This window comes from Mixophyes fleayi, chromosome 8 (assembly GCF_038048845.1).
Source record: "Mixophyes fleayi isolate aMixFle1 chromosome 8, aMixFle1.hap1, whole genome shotgun sequence".
Classification (NCBI taxonomy): domain Eukaryota; kingdom Metazoa; phylum Chordata; class Amphibia; order Anura; family Limnodynastidae; genus Mixophyes; species Mixophyes fleayi.
Genome location: NC_134409.1, coordinates 28,067,108 through 28,080,207, shown reverse-complemented (window position 1 = coordinate 28,080,207; position 13,100 = coordinate 28,067,108). Strand labels below are relative to the sequence as shown.

The following is a 13,100-nucleotide window of genomic DNA, read 5'->3' as shown; positions in this document are numbered from 1 at the left end:
TGTTCACAGAACAGTTTGCCTACCTGTACTGTTATCTATAAAAGGATAATCATTACAACTTAGAAACTATTACAGAATTTTACACTTTCATCAAATTCACATAATCTGAATTAGCAAAAAGTGGAGTTATTGACACACATCTAAAAAAAACAGCTCAGTTACATGTCGGTTGGAGACCGGACTACGTCTACATAACTATGTTCTATCCTACCATATAACATAAAACACTTTTTGATACAAAATATGAAGAGCTTATTCTAACCTGTTGTCCATCGCTTATCTTTTCAGGTTAACTATTTATTCATTGGAAGTGAACACTTTTAGAAGATCTATAACATCAGTTGTTACATGATTAATTTCCAATGTGTGGGTCAAACTAGTGAGGGAATCTGGACTCAATGAAACATGCAGAAAATTCCCAAAAGATAACAAATCGATGCAATATATTAATCTATATTTAAAAAAAAAAAAAAAAAATCAATGGGACCAGTTTAAATGAATAAATGTATATAGTTTTAAATTTTGTTCCAAATCTGGATGACCACAGGCTCCTGCTATAGTTTCTCTGTGAGTGGATCCTGGCATTCCTTTTTCCCATTAGGTCCCAATTCAAACTGTTTTGTTATAAACCAGTTATCCAATTGTTTCCCATGCCCCCCCACCCCCCATCCTAGAATCAAAATGCATGTATAACACACCGGGAAGGGTTAACCTGTTATTCTTCTAATTCCTGATCCTAACACTGTATAAATAAATGTGCAAAGTAAACTTAGCCCCACTGTTTCAAGACAAACAGCTCTGGACCCGAAGCAATTTGAGGACTGTTATTCTAATCAGCCATGACTGCTTTCCATACACACTACACGGATATACACTACCTTACCTCCAAGTCCCTAATAGGGACCCAACGACTGTCTGACAAATTCATGGAGATTACCAGAGGCAAAAGAGTTGGAGGGACATGGGTCGTTTCTTGACAGTCTTGAGAGAAAAAGAAGACTGCCCTGAAAAACTGGCTAAAAGCAGACATTAAATCTGCCATCAGTGTAACGTCTAATCTGATTTCTGACAAGAGTAATATATTTTCATTTAGGATTTGAGAGACAGCCAGAGAGATGAATAGACCATCGAGATGTTGCTCATATCGCATATAATGAAAATACTGTTTGAAGATCAGTCATTTAGGAGAGAGAGCGCTAACATAAGTAAAAGTCCACACTCCAATAGATCTGCTGTAGCAATTCCTGGTGGGGATATAAATCACCCATCACAGCTTTCCACATACAATTAGTTTCAATAGTGCCTATGTAATTGAGCAAATGACTGAAGGGATATTAATGGGCTGCTAAAACTATAGTGCAGATTACTTTAAATGATAGAGCTGCTTAAAACATTTAAAATCCCAGGGGCCTGGTATGAAAAGCCAATCACATAACTGTACTAAAAGCTGCTGTAACCCATAGTAACCAGATATTTAATTTTTCTAGTACAGTTCAGGAAATAAAGTCTACCTTAGAATTGTTTAATTGCAGAATTAGTTTTTGGGCTATGCAACTCTTATAAAACTCAACCTATACTTATAAGCAGGTAAAATAGCCCTATTAAAGAAAATGTCAGGGAATCTTTCTAAAATGACTGCAGACAGAGGATAGTAATGTGTAGTACATAACAAGGTTCCATATAATACAGCATCTTATAAATGGTCATTGTATGGGACTGTTTACATATACATGCGACTGTTCTACAATGCCATTCATACCGGAATAATTCATATTTTAGGTTTAGTGCCCTTTTCATGCTACTCTGCACCCCTCTGCATGATGCTACGTTCTTGGCTATGTGCAAGAGGTGTTTTCACATTAGAGGGGAAAAAAAAAGAAAAAAAAAGTGAAACAGACAGGAAAATAAGGCACAATAGTGACAAAGAACTGAACGCAGCTTCTCTGCCACACAAGAACTGCTGTTTGCTGCGTTTTGACAGGTGAAGTCAAATACTATACATGTCACTGATCAGGCTTCAGGAACCATAATGTTTTTATGGCTGGCTAGTATTGTGGCAAATCAATAGTTAACACAATCCTACAGATTGGCATTGAGCAGGGCAGTAGTGACCAATTGTGGCCCTCTAGTATGGGATTTGATACAGTTCACTTATTTCCCACCAATATCAGACCAACACAAAAGGATCACAGATTGGGACCAATGTTCGTTAAATAGTCAAGACAATGAGACAAAAAGGCCCCCAGCAATTTTACCAATGAGCACTGCTCTGATAAAGTTACCAGTAAATGAGAAGCACTGGGCCTCAAATACTTTTATACTTGCATCTTTCATGGAATTTATGAGCGTGGAGGAACAGAACAGGCAAAAAAAACGAATATGGATGTCAAACAGAGTTAAGACCGTGGAAAAAAAGTTAAGGCTGCTAGACATTAAGATCTGTAATTCCATGAACTACTCACCTCGGGCTGAATGGCTTTAAAAACCGGCATATCCATTAGTGTTATCTGACCCTGCAAGAGAGAGCCCAAAGGATTACACCTAAAGACTAACCACATCCAACAGGTAAACAGAAATCACTAAGCTGAAGATGATGTATGTTTAAACATATTAACAGTATATTATCTGCTCCGATGTTACGTTTCCCCTCTGGGGTATGACCTGTTTATAATTTGGTGCTGGAGACTCAGTAGAACAGATCTTGCTGACAGGCGGCTTTCATACTATACATGGTCAGACTAAGGTTGTAGAAAAGCAACAATTCAAGTCCTAAGAATCTGACTGTAATTTATGACAGAACGTAGAACTGGGCGAATACAACTTAATATACCAAAGATGCAATAGGATATAACAAGTGTGTGCGTGTCTCAATGTGGGTAAATTCTAATTTTAAAAGTTATAAACATCACCCTGTTCTCTGCTGCATACAGATATCTCCATATAAAAAAGTATTTTTTGTAGATGGTAATTTAATGTGTTACTGGGACAGCAGAAGGTACTTATACTGACTGCTGTGAGAGTTCAGGCTGTACATATAGGGGTCTGTAATTGTAACTGTGGAGGGAGGGGGCAATAGCAACAACTAGAATTACAAATAAATAACTCAATAAACTAAACAACTACAACTATCACTAGATATAGTGCTCATGGTGGCTAAGTGGTTAGCACTTCTGCCTCACAGCGCTGGGGTCATGAGTTCAATTCCCGACCATGGCATTATCTGTGAGGAGTTTGTATGTTCTCCCCGTGTTTGCGTGGGTTTCCTCCGGGAGCTACGGTTTCCTCTCATGTGCCAAAAACATACTAGTAGGTTAATTGGCTGCTATCAAAATTGACCCTAGTCTCTTCCTCTGTCTTTCTGTGTGTATGTTAGGGAATTTAGACTATTAGCCCCAATGAGGCAGGGACTGATTGAGTGCTGTCCAGTGCTGCGGAATCAGTAGCACTATATAAATTGTGATGATGATGATGTCCTGACCATGCACTGCATCCACGTAGCATGTTAACCAAGAACCTCTCTAGGTAGAACTAGTCCCTAAAGCTCAAGGATGCTGCTTTACAGATTATTGAGAAGGGGTAGGGTAGGGCTTTATGCACCCTCCTTTTCCACACTAGTTACTTAACCAGACCCCCAATGTTTCCAATGTAACAGGGTCCCGTATTCAGAATGGGGACCTCTACTGGACAGCTCCAGGAAAGCCGTGGGAGAGCAAAAAGACAGAACTGTAGAAACTGGCAGCACTTGGGCTGAATCTGCTTATTTTGTGGTACCACCCTTAGGATAAACTACAATAGACCATATTTATTGAAATATCACATGTTCCAATTTAATTCAGTGCGAAGTCCCATTGCAGCCTCACGTGATGTGCTTAATTGAATCTGCCTCTGTGTGTTGAATAGAAGTTGATCATTATAACCATATACATATGGGACACGGCTCAGCTGTACCTGTGCTTTTGGTCTGATCAACTTTTATAGCTGCTGACTGGACAAGAACCTGAAATCTACATTATCTACTCTTACTGTGGCGTAGCCGACCTCCTACTATGTAGATTCAATAACCCCCATGAACAATTTTGACAGAACATTATTTTTCATTATCCTCTTATAGCCAAAATACACCACCCAATGTAGGGTTGCATCTGCTGGTATAACATTTAAGTCATCTACAACCACTTCCATTGTTACAATGTGCATAAGTCATGTATATCTCCTCTATAATGATATGCTATTTTATCCAGTATGTGTCATTACATGTGGTGAATGGTTTATTACACGTTTATAGAACTAGGTTTACTTTACTCTAGAGTCTAGAATCAAAGAAGGAAAGAGCTAAATGTACCGTGCAGATCAAAGCTCACCTCCTTAGACCATAAAAAGATGTAGACTTGAAAGAGCAATATGCACTTTTTTTTACTTTTACACTGCTTACATTTGTGTGTAGCTTTATTTTAAAATCTGCCTTAATACACTAGTAGATCCTGTCCATTGTAAGAAAAGGCATTGCTATTATAGGACATCATGTGTCAAACAGCAGTGGTCTCGTTCAATGCTGCACAATACATACAGCAAAGTTATAATCTTTATGATATATGTAAATGCGCTCCCAGCAGACCCCACTTATGAAGGTTACACTACGGAGGCGTGGAAGAAAGGCAGCGCAGGATATCTGGCGCCAGCTAACATTTCAAATTATAACCAATACGTCCAAAATCTATATCAATTTCACTAGAGCGTACCAATTCAGTCATGAAGTAGTTTAAATCAATTATCCAAACGCAAACATTTAAAAAGCAGCACATTAATCTTAGCCCACCGGTGGCGAACGGAATTTTGTCTCTCACAATTATTTCCAGCTTTTGTAACTACAAGCACAGCACTTACAGCATATTCTTCAGGGGTAACCATGAGAACGTCAAACACAACAGCATCAAAGCTTTTCTTCAGGGCAGCAGAATCCTTGTCGCTTAATGATTCCGAACTGCTGCTTTTCTGTAACAAAAAAAAACACAAAAACAAAAGACGGAGGTCAGTCAGCCAGTTATCAGGGTGACTGATGTAATCACAACAGCAACGCCTTAAATGTGACATTAAAGAACCATTAAACCTAAAACACAATATGCCTTAAATAAAAAGGGCCAATTCAAATATATATTTAAGTTACTATACCTTAACAGAACTTGATGGTTTATAGGGTTATGTATATTTGCTGTGGGCAAGCTATCATCAGCCACGTCAGACAAAAAGATGCTAAAAGAGGACTGTGGCATCTTTCGACCTGAGGATGGCCGCACAAACAGACCAATAGTGGTGATGTGTGGTGGTCCTCTTCTAATCACAGTAGCCATAAATGGCAGATGACCCAATCAATTTTGACCACTCACATTACAGAGGCAAACGCAGGATTTGTAAAGAGGGGTTTCCACGCCACGCCGCCAGTGGGCGTGACCAGCATGCATGGGGGCATGGCTATAATTTTAGACAGTGCTTGACTGCTCTCCAACTCTTCCTATCCCCATCATATACACGGTCAATGATGCGTGCACTACTGTTAGTGCAGCAGCACTAGTGGGAGAGAAAGAAGCGGGGAGACACAGCAGGGCATGACTGTTAACAGTGCAGACAGAGATGATCTGCACACAAGCTGCAAAGTGGCTGGTCCCTGGGGCAGGTTCCAGCCACCTCAAGCATACAGTGCCCCAGGCTGGGAGGGGGGTTTCCAGGCGCTAGGAAACCCCACCTCGGTTTGCCTATGCATTATATTAGGGCCACGCGCTGCAGATACTGTGATTGTGTGGCCAGCATAACAGGACGCTAGTTTTGTAGAGGAATTTATGTTCCTATAATCACATTATCCAAAGTACTTTCCACCTTGATGAGCTGCTAAAACCTTGTCTCTATATATCGCATTATTAGTAGTAATTTACAAAAGCCAACACATTTTTAAACGGTCACCTAACTTAAAACTACATGACATCTTCCAACATGACCCATATTTCGTTGAGTATTCAATTTTAGGCTTTCAACCTTTTTATTTTTCAATAGCAGGTACCCAGATGAATGTAAACATCCTTAACAATGAATCTGTGTCTGCAGTTTAGTTACAGTGGGTGCAACCGGTTCCTAGGGTAGGAATCTCAGCGTCAGCTGAATATGATGCTGTTCTTTATGGGATGTAAGAGGCATATAATAAGCTTTACAGACTACAGGACAGTTGTAGGGAAAGTGAAGCCTCTTTTCTCAATTGTTGCTGCTAATTAGGTCAGAACATAAAACTCAGTAACTTATAAAAGCTATATTGTGATTGGCTACTGCAATAAGACAGGATAACAAAAGCAAGACACCCATGGCTTTTCCAGTCACAAAATACTCATATTGTCCTCATATTATCCATTTTACACTCAAAGACTCCACCCAGAGACCTGTAATGATTGGCTTAAAGACAAGAGTATGATCTGCATAGGTAAAAATGTAGCCACTGCCCCATTTTTTTAGACCTTTTTATCAAATATCATTTGCAGTAATATAGGTGCATTGGACTTTTAGGCACAATGTATAAAAAGTTGCCCACTCACCTCCGAAGCATTAGCGTTGAGAGCAGTGGTGCTCACCTGGCCGTTCATTAGGTCCATTCTTCTGGCACCATTAGTGCTCGCTCCCTTCTTTAAGTGAGCTCAAAATGATGAGCACCTCATCTCCATGGAAGCAGAAGCATCATCATACTGCAATGAAGATACATACGGTAGATTAGCACCCTCATACATGATATTTTAATATACAATTCAATTAACCTAAATCCTGGAACGAACAAAAACAACACAAATGCAAAAATACACTAGAGGTACATGCATTCATCATAATAGTCCCCAGATAATTAAAAAGACTAAACATTTAGAAGGAGTATTGTGGCGAAGTGCATGACTTGGACAACCAGATAAAAAGACTTGCAAAATTAGCCATATTAAAATTCCAGTGCCGGCTTCATTACCCTGGAAAAGGTTCTTAGTTCCTCAAGACAGGAGAGCAAACTGTCAGACACCATCAAGGAAATATGTAGCCACAAAGGCAAACGTCCTAAATACACTGAATGGAAATCTACTAGATCATTATCTGCTAAGCCCATAACTGCAGATGATCTGTTGACTGCTCGTACAGGCCCCCATGTGTTCAGCAGTGACTAAGCATTAGGTACCAAGTTTTGAATGGCTGGATCTTGTTCAATTTAAAAACCCACGAATGCTCTCTGCTCAGCATTAAAGGGACACAGGTAACAAGGAAAATGCATCATGGGAAACCTATGGATAGCCTTTTTAAAAAGTTTGGCGATTTTAGACATTTGAGGATACCTACATGAGAAGATGACACTTATAATTTCTTTACTTATATATAGTCTCAACACATACCACAGCACTGTACACTCAGAAAAACAAAGCAAATGCACATACAATAACTAATACCATAACAATTAAACGAAAGGTGAGGATTCGCTAGAGCTTACAATCTACACTTTGGAAATACATTTGATTTTAAGTGTAAGAAAATAACCATTTGTTTTTAAAATTTACAATTGTCCAGGTATTCTATAACCTATTAAAAAGGTATATCTGAGCTAGCAGCACCACCTAGTGGAAATCAGATGTTTTTCATTTTAACAAGAGAATAAAAGATTTCTATTTATAACTCACCAACACTGCCCAGTGTTTGAGTACAATAAACAATTTTAAAAACACATCACAAAAAATAAAATGCATTATATCAATATACAATCAGGTAAAGTCTATAGGTTGATCAGGCCTATAGACCTTCCCTCAATACTATGTCAAGTCACAGCAGGCAAGACAGACACGACGAGCTGCTTTATGTAGAGTAAGCATGATACTCCTTCTATAAGGCAAGGTTTCCCAATGCCAGTCCTCATGGCCCCCTAATACTGCAGGTTTTCTAGGTGACAAGTGAAATAATTAGTACAACCTGTGGATCTGTTACAATGTGTCAGCCAGTGATTAATTGCTGTGCTCCAGCAAGGAGGTATGGAAAACATGCATTTTTAAGCGTCTGAGGACTGGGTTTAAGATAGGGCTCATACCAGTTCTCCTAAGGCTGGGTGCACACTGCAAAAACTTTAAACCGAATTTGTTCCCACTAACGATTTTACAAACGACTGAAGTTCCAATCAGTCTGCCGATTCATGTGTACACACTATACACAATTTACCTTCAGCTCTGTGCTCTTCATCTGATCCAAGAGCAGTGTAGTCAGTCATTCCTGTCACATTGATTACACACATAATAAACTTTGGCTTTTGAACTATTCCATTATAAATTTTGTTAGCTTGTGACTTTGAAACAAAATATTCAGTCTCAGAATGAGCGGACAAATTAATTCACCTACAGCGCACTTTACATTTAACACAGACACAGTGACAGGTTCCTGGGCAGACAGTCGTGTGAGTGCATACATACTGTAGGATAGGAAGGCGGTTGGAATGATATTTTTAAAGAGGAGAAGCAATCAACTGAAATGACTATCGGTACTTTGGAACGGCTCTCGCTCATGGTATAGGCACACACATTAATGCGATGTCGGGCTAAACAGTCGTTTATCAGGTGTTTGGCACAATAAATGGTCAAAAAACTTCTATACCTAGCCTAAGAAACACAGCGACCCCTGACCCTTGCAGTGGATGCCCCGTGGCTTCTATATTATATGCTAATGCTTGTATTCGCCGCCAGAGTAATCTCATGTATAGAAGGACACATGAGATTGATCTTTAGAAGTGTCAGGAACACGTGTACAATGCTTCATGTGGACTCTGTATAATACCATATACCTTATATTACCTCGCACAGAGATCTTATTAACTTGAAATACTTGATTCAGCACAGTCTCATAGCATATTAACAGTGTGTATGAGCTGTTGGATATTAAGATATTTATGCAGCAACAATTATCAAATGTTGCGGTCCCCTTCTAGGGGACCGCATAACAATGAAAAAAGCCTAGTCTGTCCATGGTCTTCAAGTACTTGGCATGACCCCAGCCCAGCACCGCCTTGAAGTCTGGTGGTCTAATGGCCTGAGTAGACAACAGCAATTTCACCAGTCAGACAGTCTCTGAAACATCCAGGTGATGAATCGCCCCGTTCTGAAATCTAGAATTGAGGCAAGTTTAAGGCCTCGATCACCAGCCCACACCATACAGTCTCAGGGAGACAGCTCCAGCTCAGGAAAAGCCCCTTTCCAGCTATGCACTTACGTCTCTTTACTTACCAATGTCAAATAAAACACCATCCACAAAGAGGATGATAATACGTCTCCACCCACCTTTACATTGCTCTGGGGGGAGAGTGTTTGCAAACCCCACCCACTCATTACAATGTATCTGGAGCACAGTGTAGGTAATCAGTCTCATGTGTACAGAGACGTATTAGACTGTCCTGGAGGAGCGCTATAGTGTTGAAGACAATAAGACAGCAGCAGGGCTGCTCTACCCTAATGGGAGTCTAGGCCTTACTTTCCAACTTGGTAGAGTTAGGTGAAACAGCCCAATTTGAGGCTACTTTGTTCCATAGGGGAAAAAAAAAAAAGTTAAGTAGTATGTCCCATTGATGGCGCACTGCACATTGAAGGGGTGCATTTAAGAGAGAGGAATGGTTTCATTTTTTTAGATGCTTTAGGCTACCTGGGTCCTAAGGATTTCTCCAACCCTACTATATGAATAATAATTTTATAACCTGAAACTCACAATGGTATGCAAAAACCCCAAAGGAATTTGTAAGATTTCAGTGGTAATACGACTTAACACGCCAGTTACTAATATTTGCAGGGACGCCATGTTAAAAGGAAATAAATTTTTTATTTATTTTGAAAGTATGTATTATATTGGTGCATTTAAAGCCAATTACTGCTTGCTACACTTAATATGGGATTTGTAGGAAATCTGCAATAAATTCCTATAAAGTGGATTTATTAAATATACTATATTTAGTATTTTTTAAAGCATAGCACCAAGCAATTTAAGATACAATGAACAGGTAGCCTGAAGGAAAGGTTATTTTCTAAATGTATCCTTAACAATTTATTACAAGGTTCCAGGGAGAGCAGAAAACAGGAATACAGGGAAGCGGTGCATTGGCCACGCACGAGTGCCATCAATAAACAGAACAGACTCCTGGTACAAGTGTTTAACACTGCAACAGATGCAAACGAAACACAGCCGGGAGGCACCATCTAATTGCAGTCTAAGAAAAACATTTACAAAGTGAAAAGACACGCCATATTTCAGAGTCACTGGAGCTCATAGACAGTTATGCTTTTGAATAACATTGCAGCTAGTGCAATCCCAAACTGCCTTTTGTGACTGGCTAGAACAGTACATTGAGGTTGGCGTCTCCTATTTTGAGGGGTTTCCTTCATTTTAAATGTCGCTTATTCTTGCATAACCTGCTAAAGCTTAAATGGGGTAATATTGCCCTTTAGTAATTTAATTACCACTCTCCCCTCCCAACAAAATGTTTGCTTCCTAAAGTTATCTGAAACAGATACATAACAGTGCATTTTGCTAGTTGGATTTACCCAATAGGATAGATAATGTCACCATTAGCTCTCGGACTCAGTAGTCCAATCAGAAGAGGATATTTAAAGAGCAGCAATCCACCCTCCACTACCAGGCAACGGCTGGAGAAGTCAAACTTTGCGGCATCATTAATTCTTTATTTTAGTTATAAGTGAAGAACTTGGGAGAGAAGTATTCTTTTAAATCGTGTAGCAGTTAAGAAAATTGGATGGGGCTTCCCATCATCTCTCGTCAACTCTAAACTGAAAATGGGGGTGCCACCTGGGTATTAACTACACAAGTACAGTGGACTTTAACTACCAGATGCTTGACACATAAGAAAATCAAAGTAATTGACCAAAAAAATAAGTATACATAATCATTAAATTGACACGCAACAAGAATTCATCAGATACCAAGAAGTGAGTGGAAATATTTTCCTGCATTTGCCTTCACAAAATATTCAGCGAACATTCTCAGTAAAAGTGCGCTAAATGCACAATTAAATGTTTCAATGACATTATGTGAAGTTGTGCCAATATTATTTCTTACAAACTCCATTAAATGGACAAAGAAGCCCCAAAATTGAAAGTGTCACATATTACAAGTATTGCCTCCCACTGCATAACACATACTCCTATTTACAAGGGACAGACACAAATTTAGGAAACTGTCACTTCAACCCCACTGTCATTATGTTTGTACCTGTCATTCTCACAGTCAGGACTGCTGGGAGGTAGGTCCCACGTACCTGTTGCTGGTGTGTGGCAATGCATGGGTGTTTATGGGGGAGGGGTTAGGGATCGTCCATACTTGACAGCCACACCCCCAGCATGCCAAAGCCCCTTTTCAAGTTCAAATGATGGGAGGTATGATTACAGGTCTAATGGGATCTGATAAAGGAGAACAGTCTGAGAATGCAGTCATTGTAGTAACGGTGACATCACTGGCCCCGCCCCTATGTATGAATCAGCCAATCAATAAAAAGCAAAGCAAATAAAGGCTGCCTGTGTGTGTCTGTTGTGCACCCCCATACTGACATGTCAATCTGCCGTAGAGGCGTCAGTGGACTACTTAGTGAAAAATAAATACTTCAGCGATCGCATGCATGATATTTAGCACAGTAATACACCTTTCATATATATTTCTGGTAAATATTAGCTCTTTAATGTCCTTCAATAGATACCCTTGTATAAATAATACAGTACATTTGAGTCCTCGCAAAAAGCATAACAGGCAGATAAAAATGCATAAATAATCAATGCCATAGAAAGCCTTGTGAGTCCACTGCTGCCAAGTTCTGTTTCTCTGCATACAATATATCTCCCTTAATAAGTAGAAATGACTTGTTTTAGGCGTCATATGACCATACCACAAACCATGTCAACAATGCTGAACAAAACAACATTTAGGAATACAATTGGTTCATTTGGGGTAGTAAGTTGACCAGAATGACTTTTTTCTATATATCTCTGTCCTTTTTGCGATCAACTCCATGTTTAAGAAGATCACAGCATAAAGTTTTATCCGGATATATATCCCTTTATACGACAGAAATATCAGAATGAGTGTTGGGGGTATTTATGCAACTGTCCATAGTGGGTGAGAAATTTACTGCCTAACCTAATGTCTGAGGGGGAAATGCAACATTCCCACTATACCCCAAATTCCTTAGAAGGGGGGTCTAGTCTCTCTCTCTCTCTCTATACCCCAAATTCCTTAGGGGGGGTCTAGTCTCTCTCTATACCTCAAATTCCATAGGGAGTCTAGTTTTACATATAGTATATTCTGGGATGCGTCTCTAATAATCTGGTACGTCAATGTGGAAGTAGCTATTAGCAGCTCTAATTGCTTCAAAGTCCCATCATCATCATCAATGTTTATAGGGCTCCACAAATTCCGCAGTGCACGACAACTATCACAGACATGACATTTATTACAATGTAACCAAATTAAATCAGTATCCCCCCCCTAAAAAAAAAGCAGACAAATATACATTGGTAGACTAAGGGAAAAAATATATATTTCCCTTCAAATGATGGCCTAGCTGGCGGTACACTGGCTATTCATGAAATACCCTATTTGCTGGCGTATAAGACTACTTTTTTGCCCTGAAAAACATGCCTCCAAGTGGGGGGGTCGTCTTATACACTGGGTCCAGTATCGCGCGGTATCCAGTGCGGCCGCGGCGGGTCATCAGGGTGGCTGCGCGAGCATCAGAAGCGATACAGGGGTGCCAGCCTTTTTGGCGTGACCGGCCCGTTCTGCTGACAGGGAGGGCAGACAGGGAGCAGGGACCAATCCAATCAGGCTTTGTATACAGCCAACAGCCAACCACAGTACTGCACCATTGTACAGCACAATACAGCATAGAAAATGTCCAGCAGTCAAACCCTTATCAACCCTATCATGGCACCAGCAAAAAGAAAGAAATATGATGCAAGTTTTAAACTTAAAGTTGTAAACATTGCCATGGAACATAATAATTGTGCTGCTGCAAGACAATATGGAGTAACAGAAAAGATGGTTCGGGACTGGAAATCAAA

General features: G+C 39.8%; 1 protein-coding gene across 8 annotated transcripts in view; it reads right to left on the bottom strand.

The window, feature by feature from the left end:
* RALGPS2 (Ral GEF with PH domain and SH3 binding motif 2) overlaps nucleotides 1–13,100 on the bottom strand; it is a 136,029-nt gene that overhangs the window by 90,505 nt on the left and 32,424 nt on the right. For all 8 annotated transcript variants that reach the window (XM_075182227.1, XM_075182229.1, XM_075182228.1 and 5 more), the window contains exons 2-4: nucleotides 6,576–6,722; nucleotides 4,885–4,992; nucleotides 2,463–2,513 (exon numbers count right to left, since the gene is read on the bottom strand). In XM_075182227.1, the coding sequence (XP_075038328.1) occupies nucleotides 2,463–2,513; nucleotides 4,885–4,992; nucleotides 6,576–6,632 (216 nt within the window). In that variant the 5' untranslated portion in view covers nucleotides 6,633–6,722. The remainder of the gene's footprint in view (nucleotides 1–2,462; nucleotides 2,514–4,884; nucleotides 4,993–6,575; nucleotides 6,723–13,100) is intronic.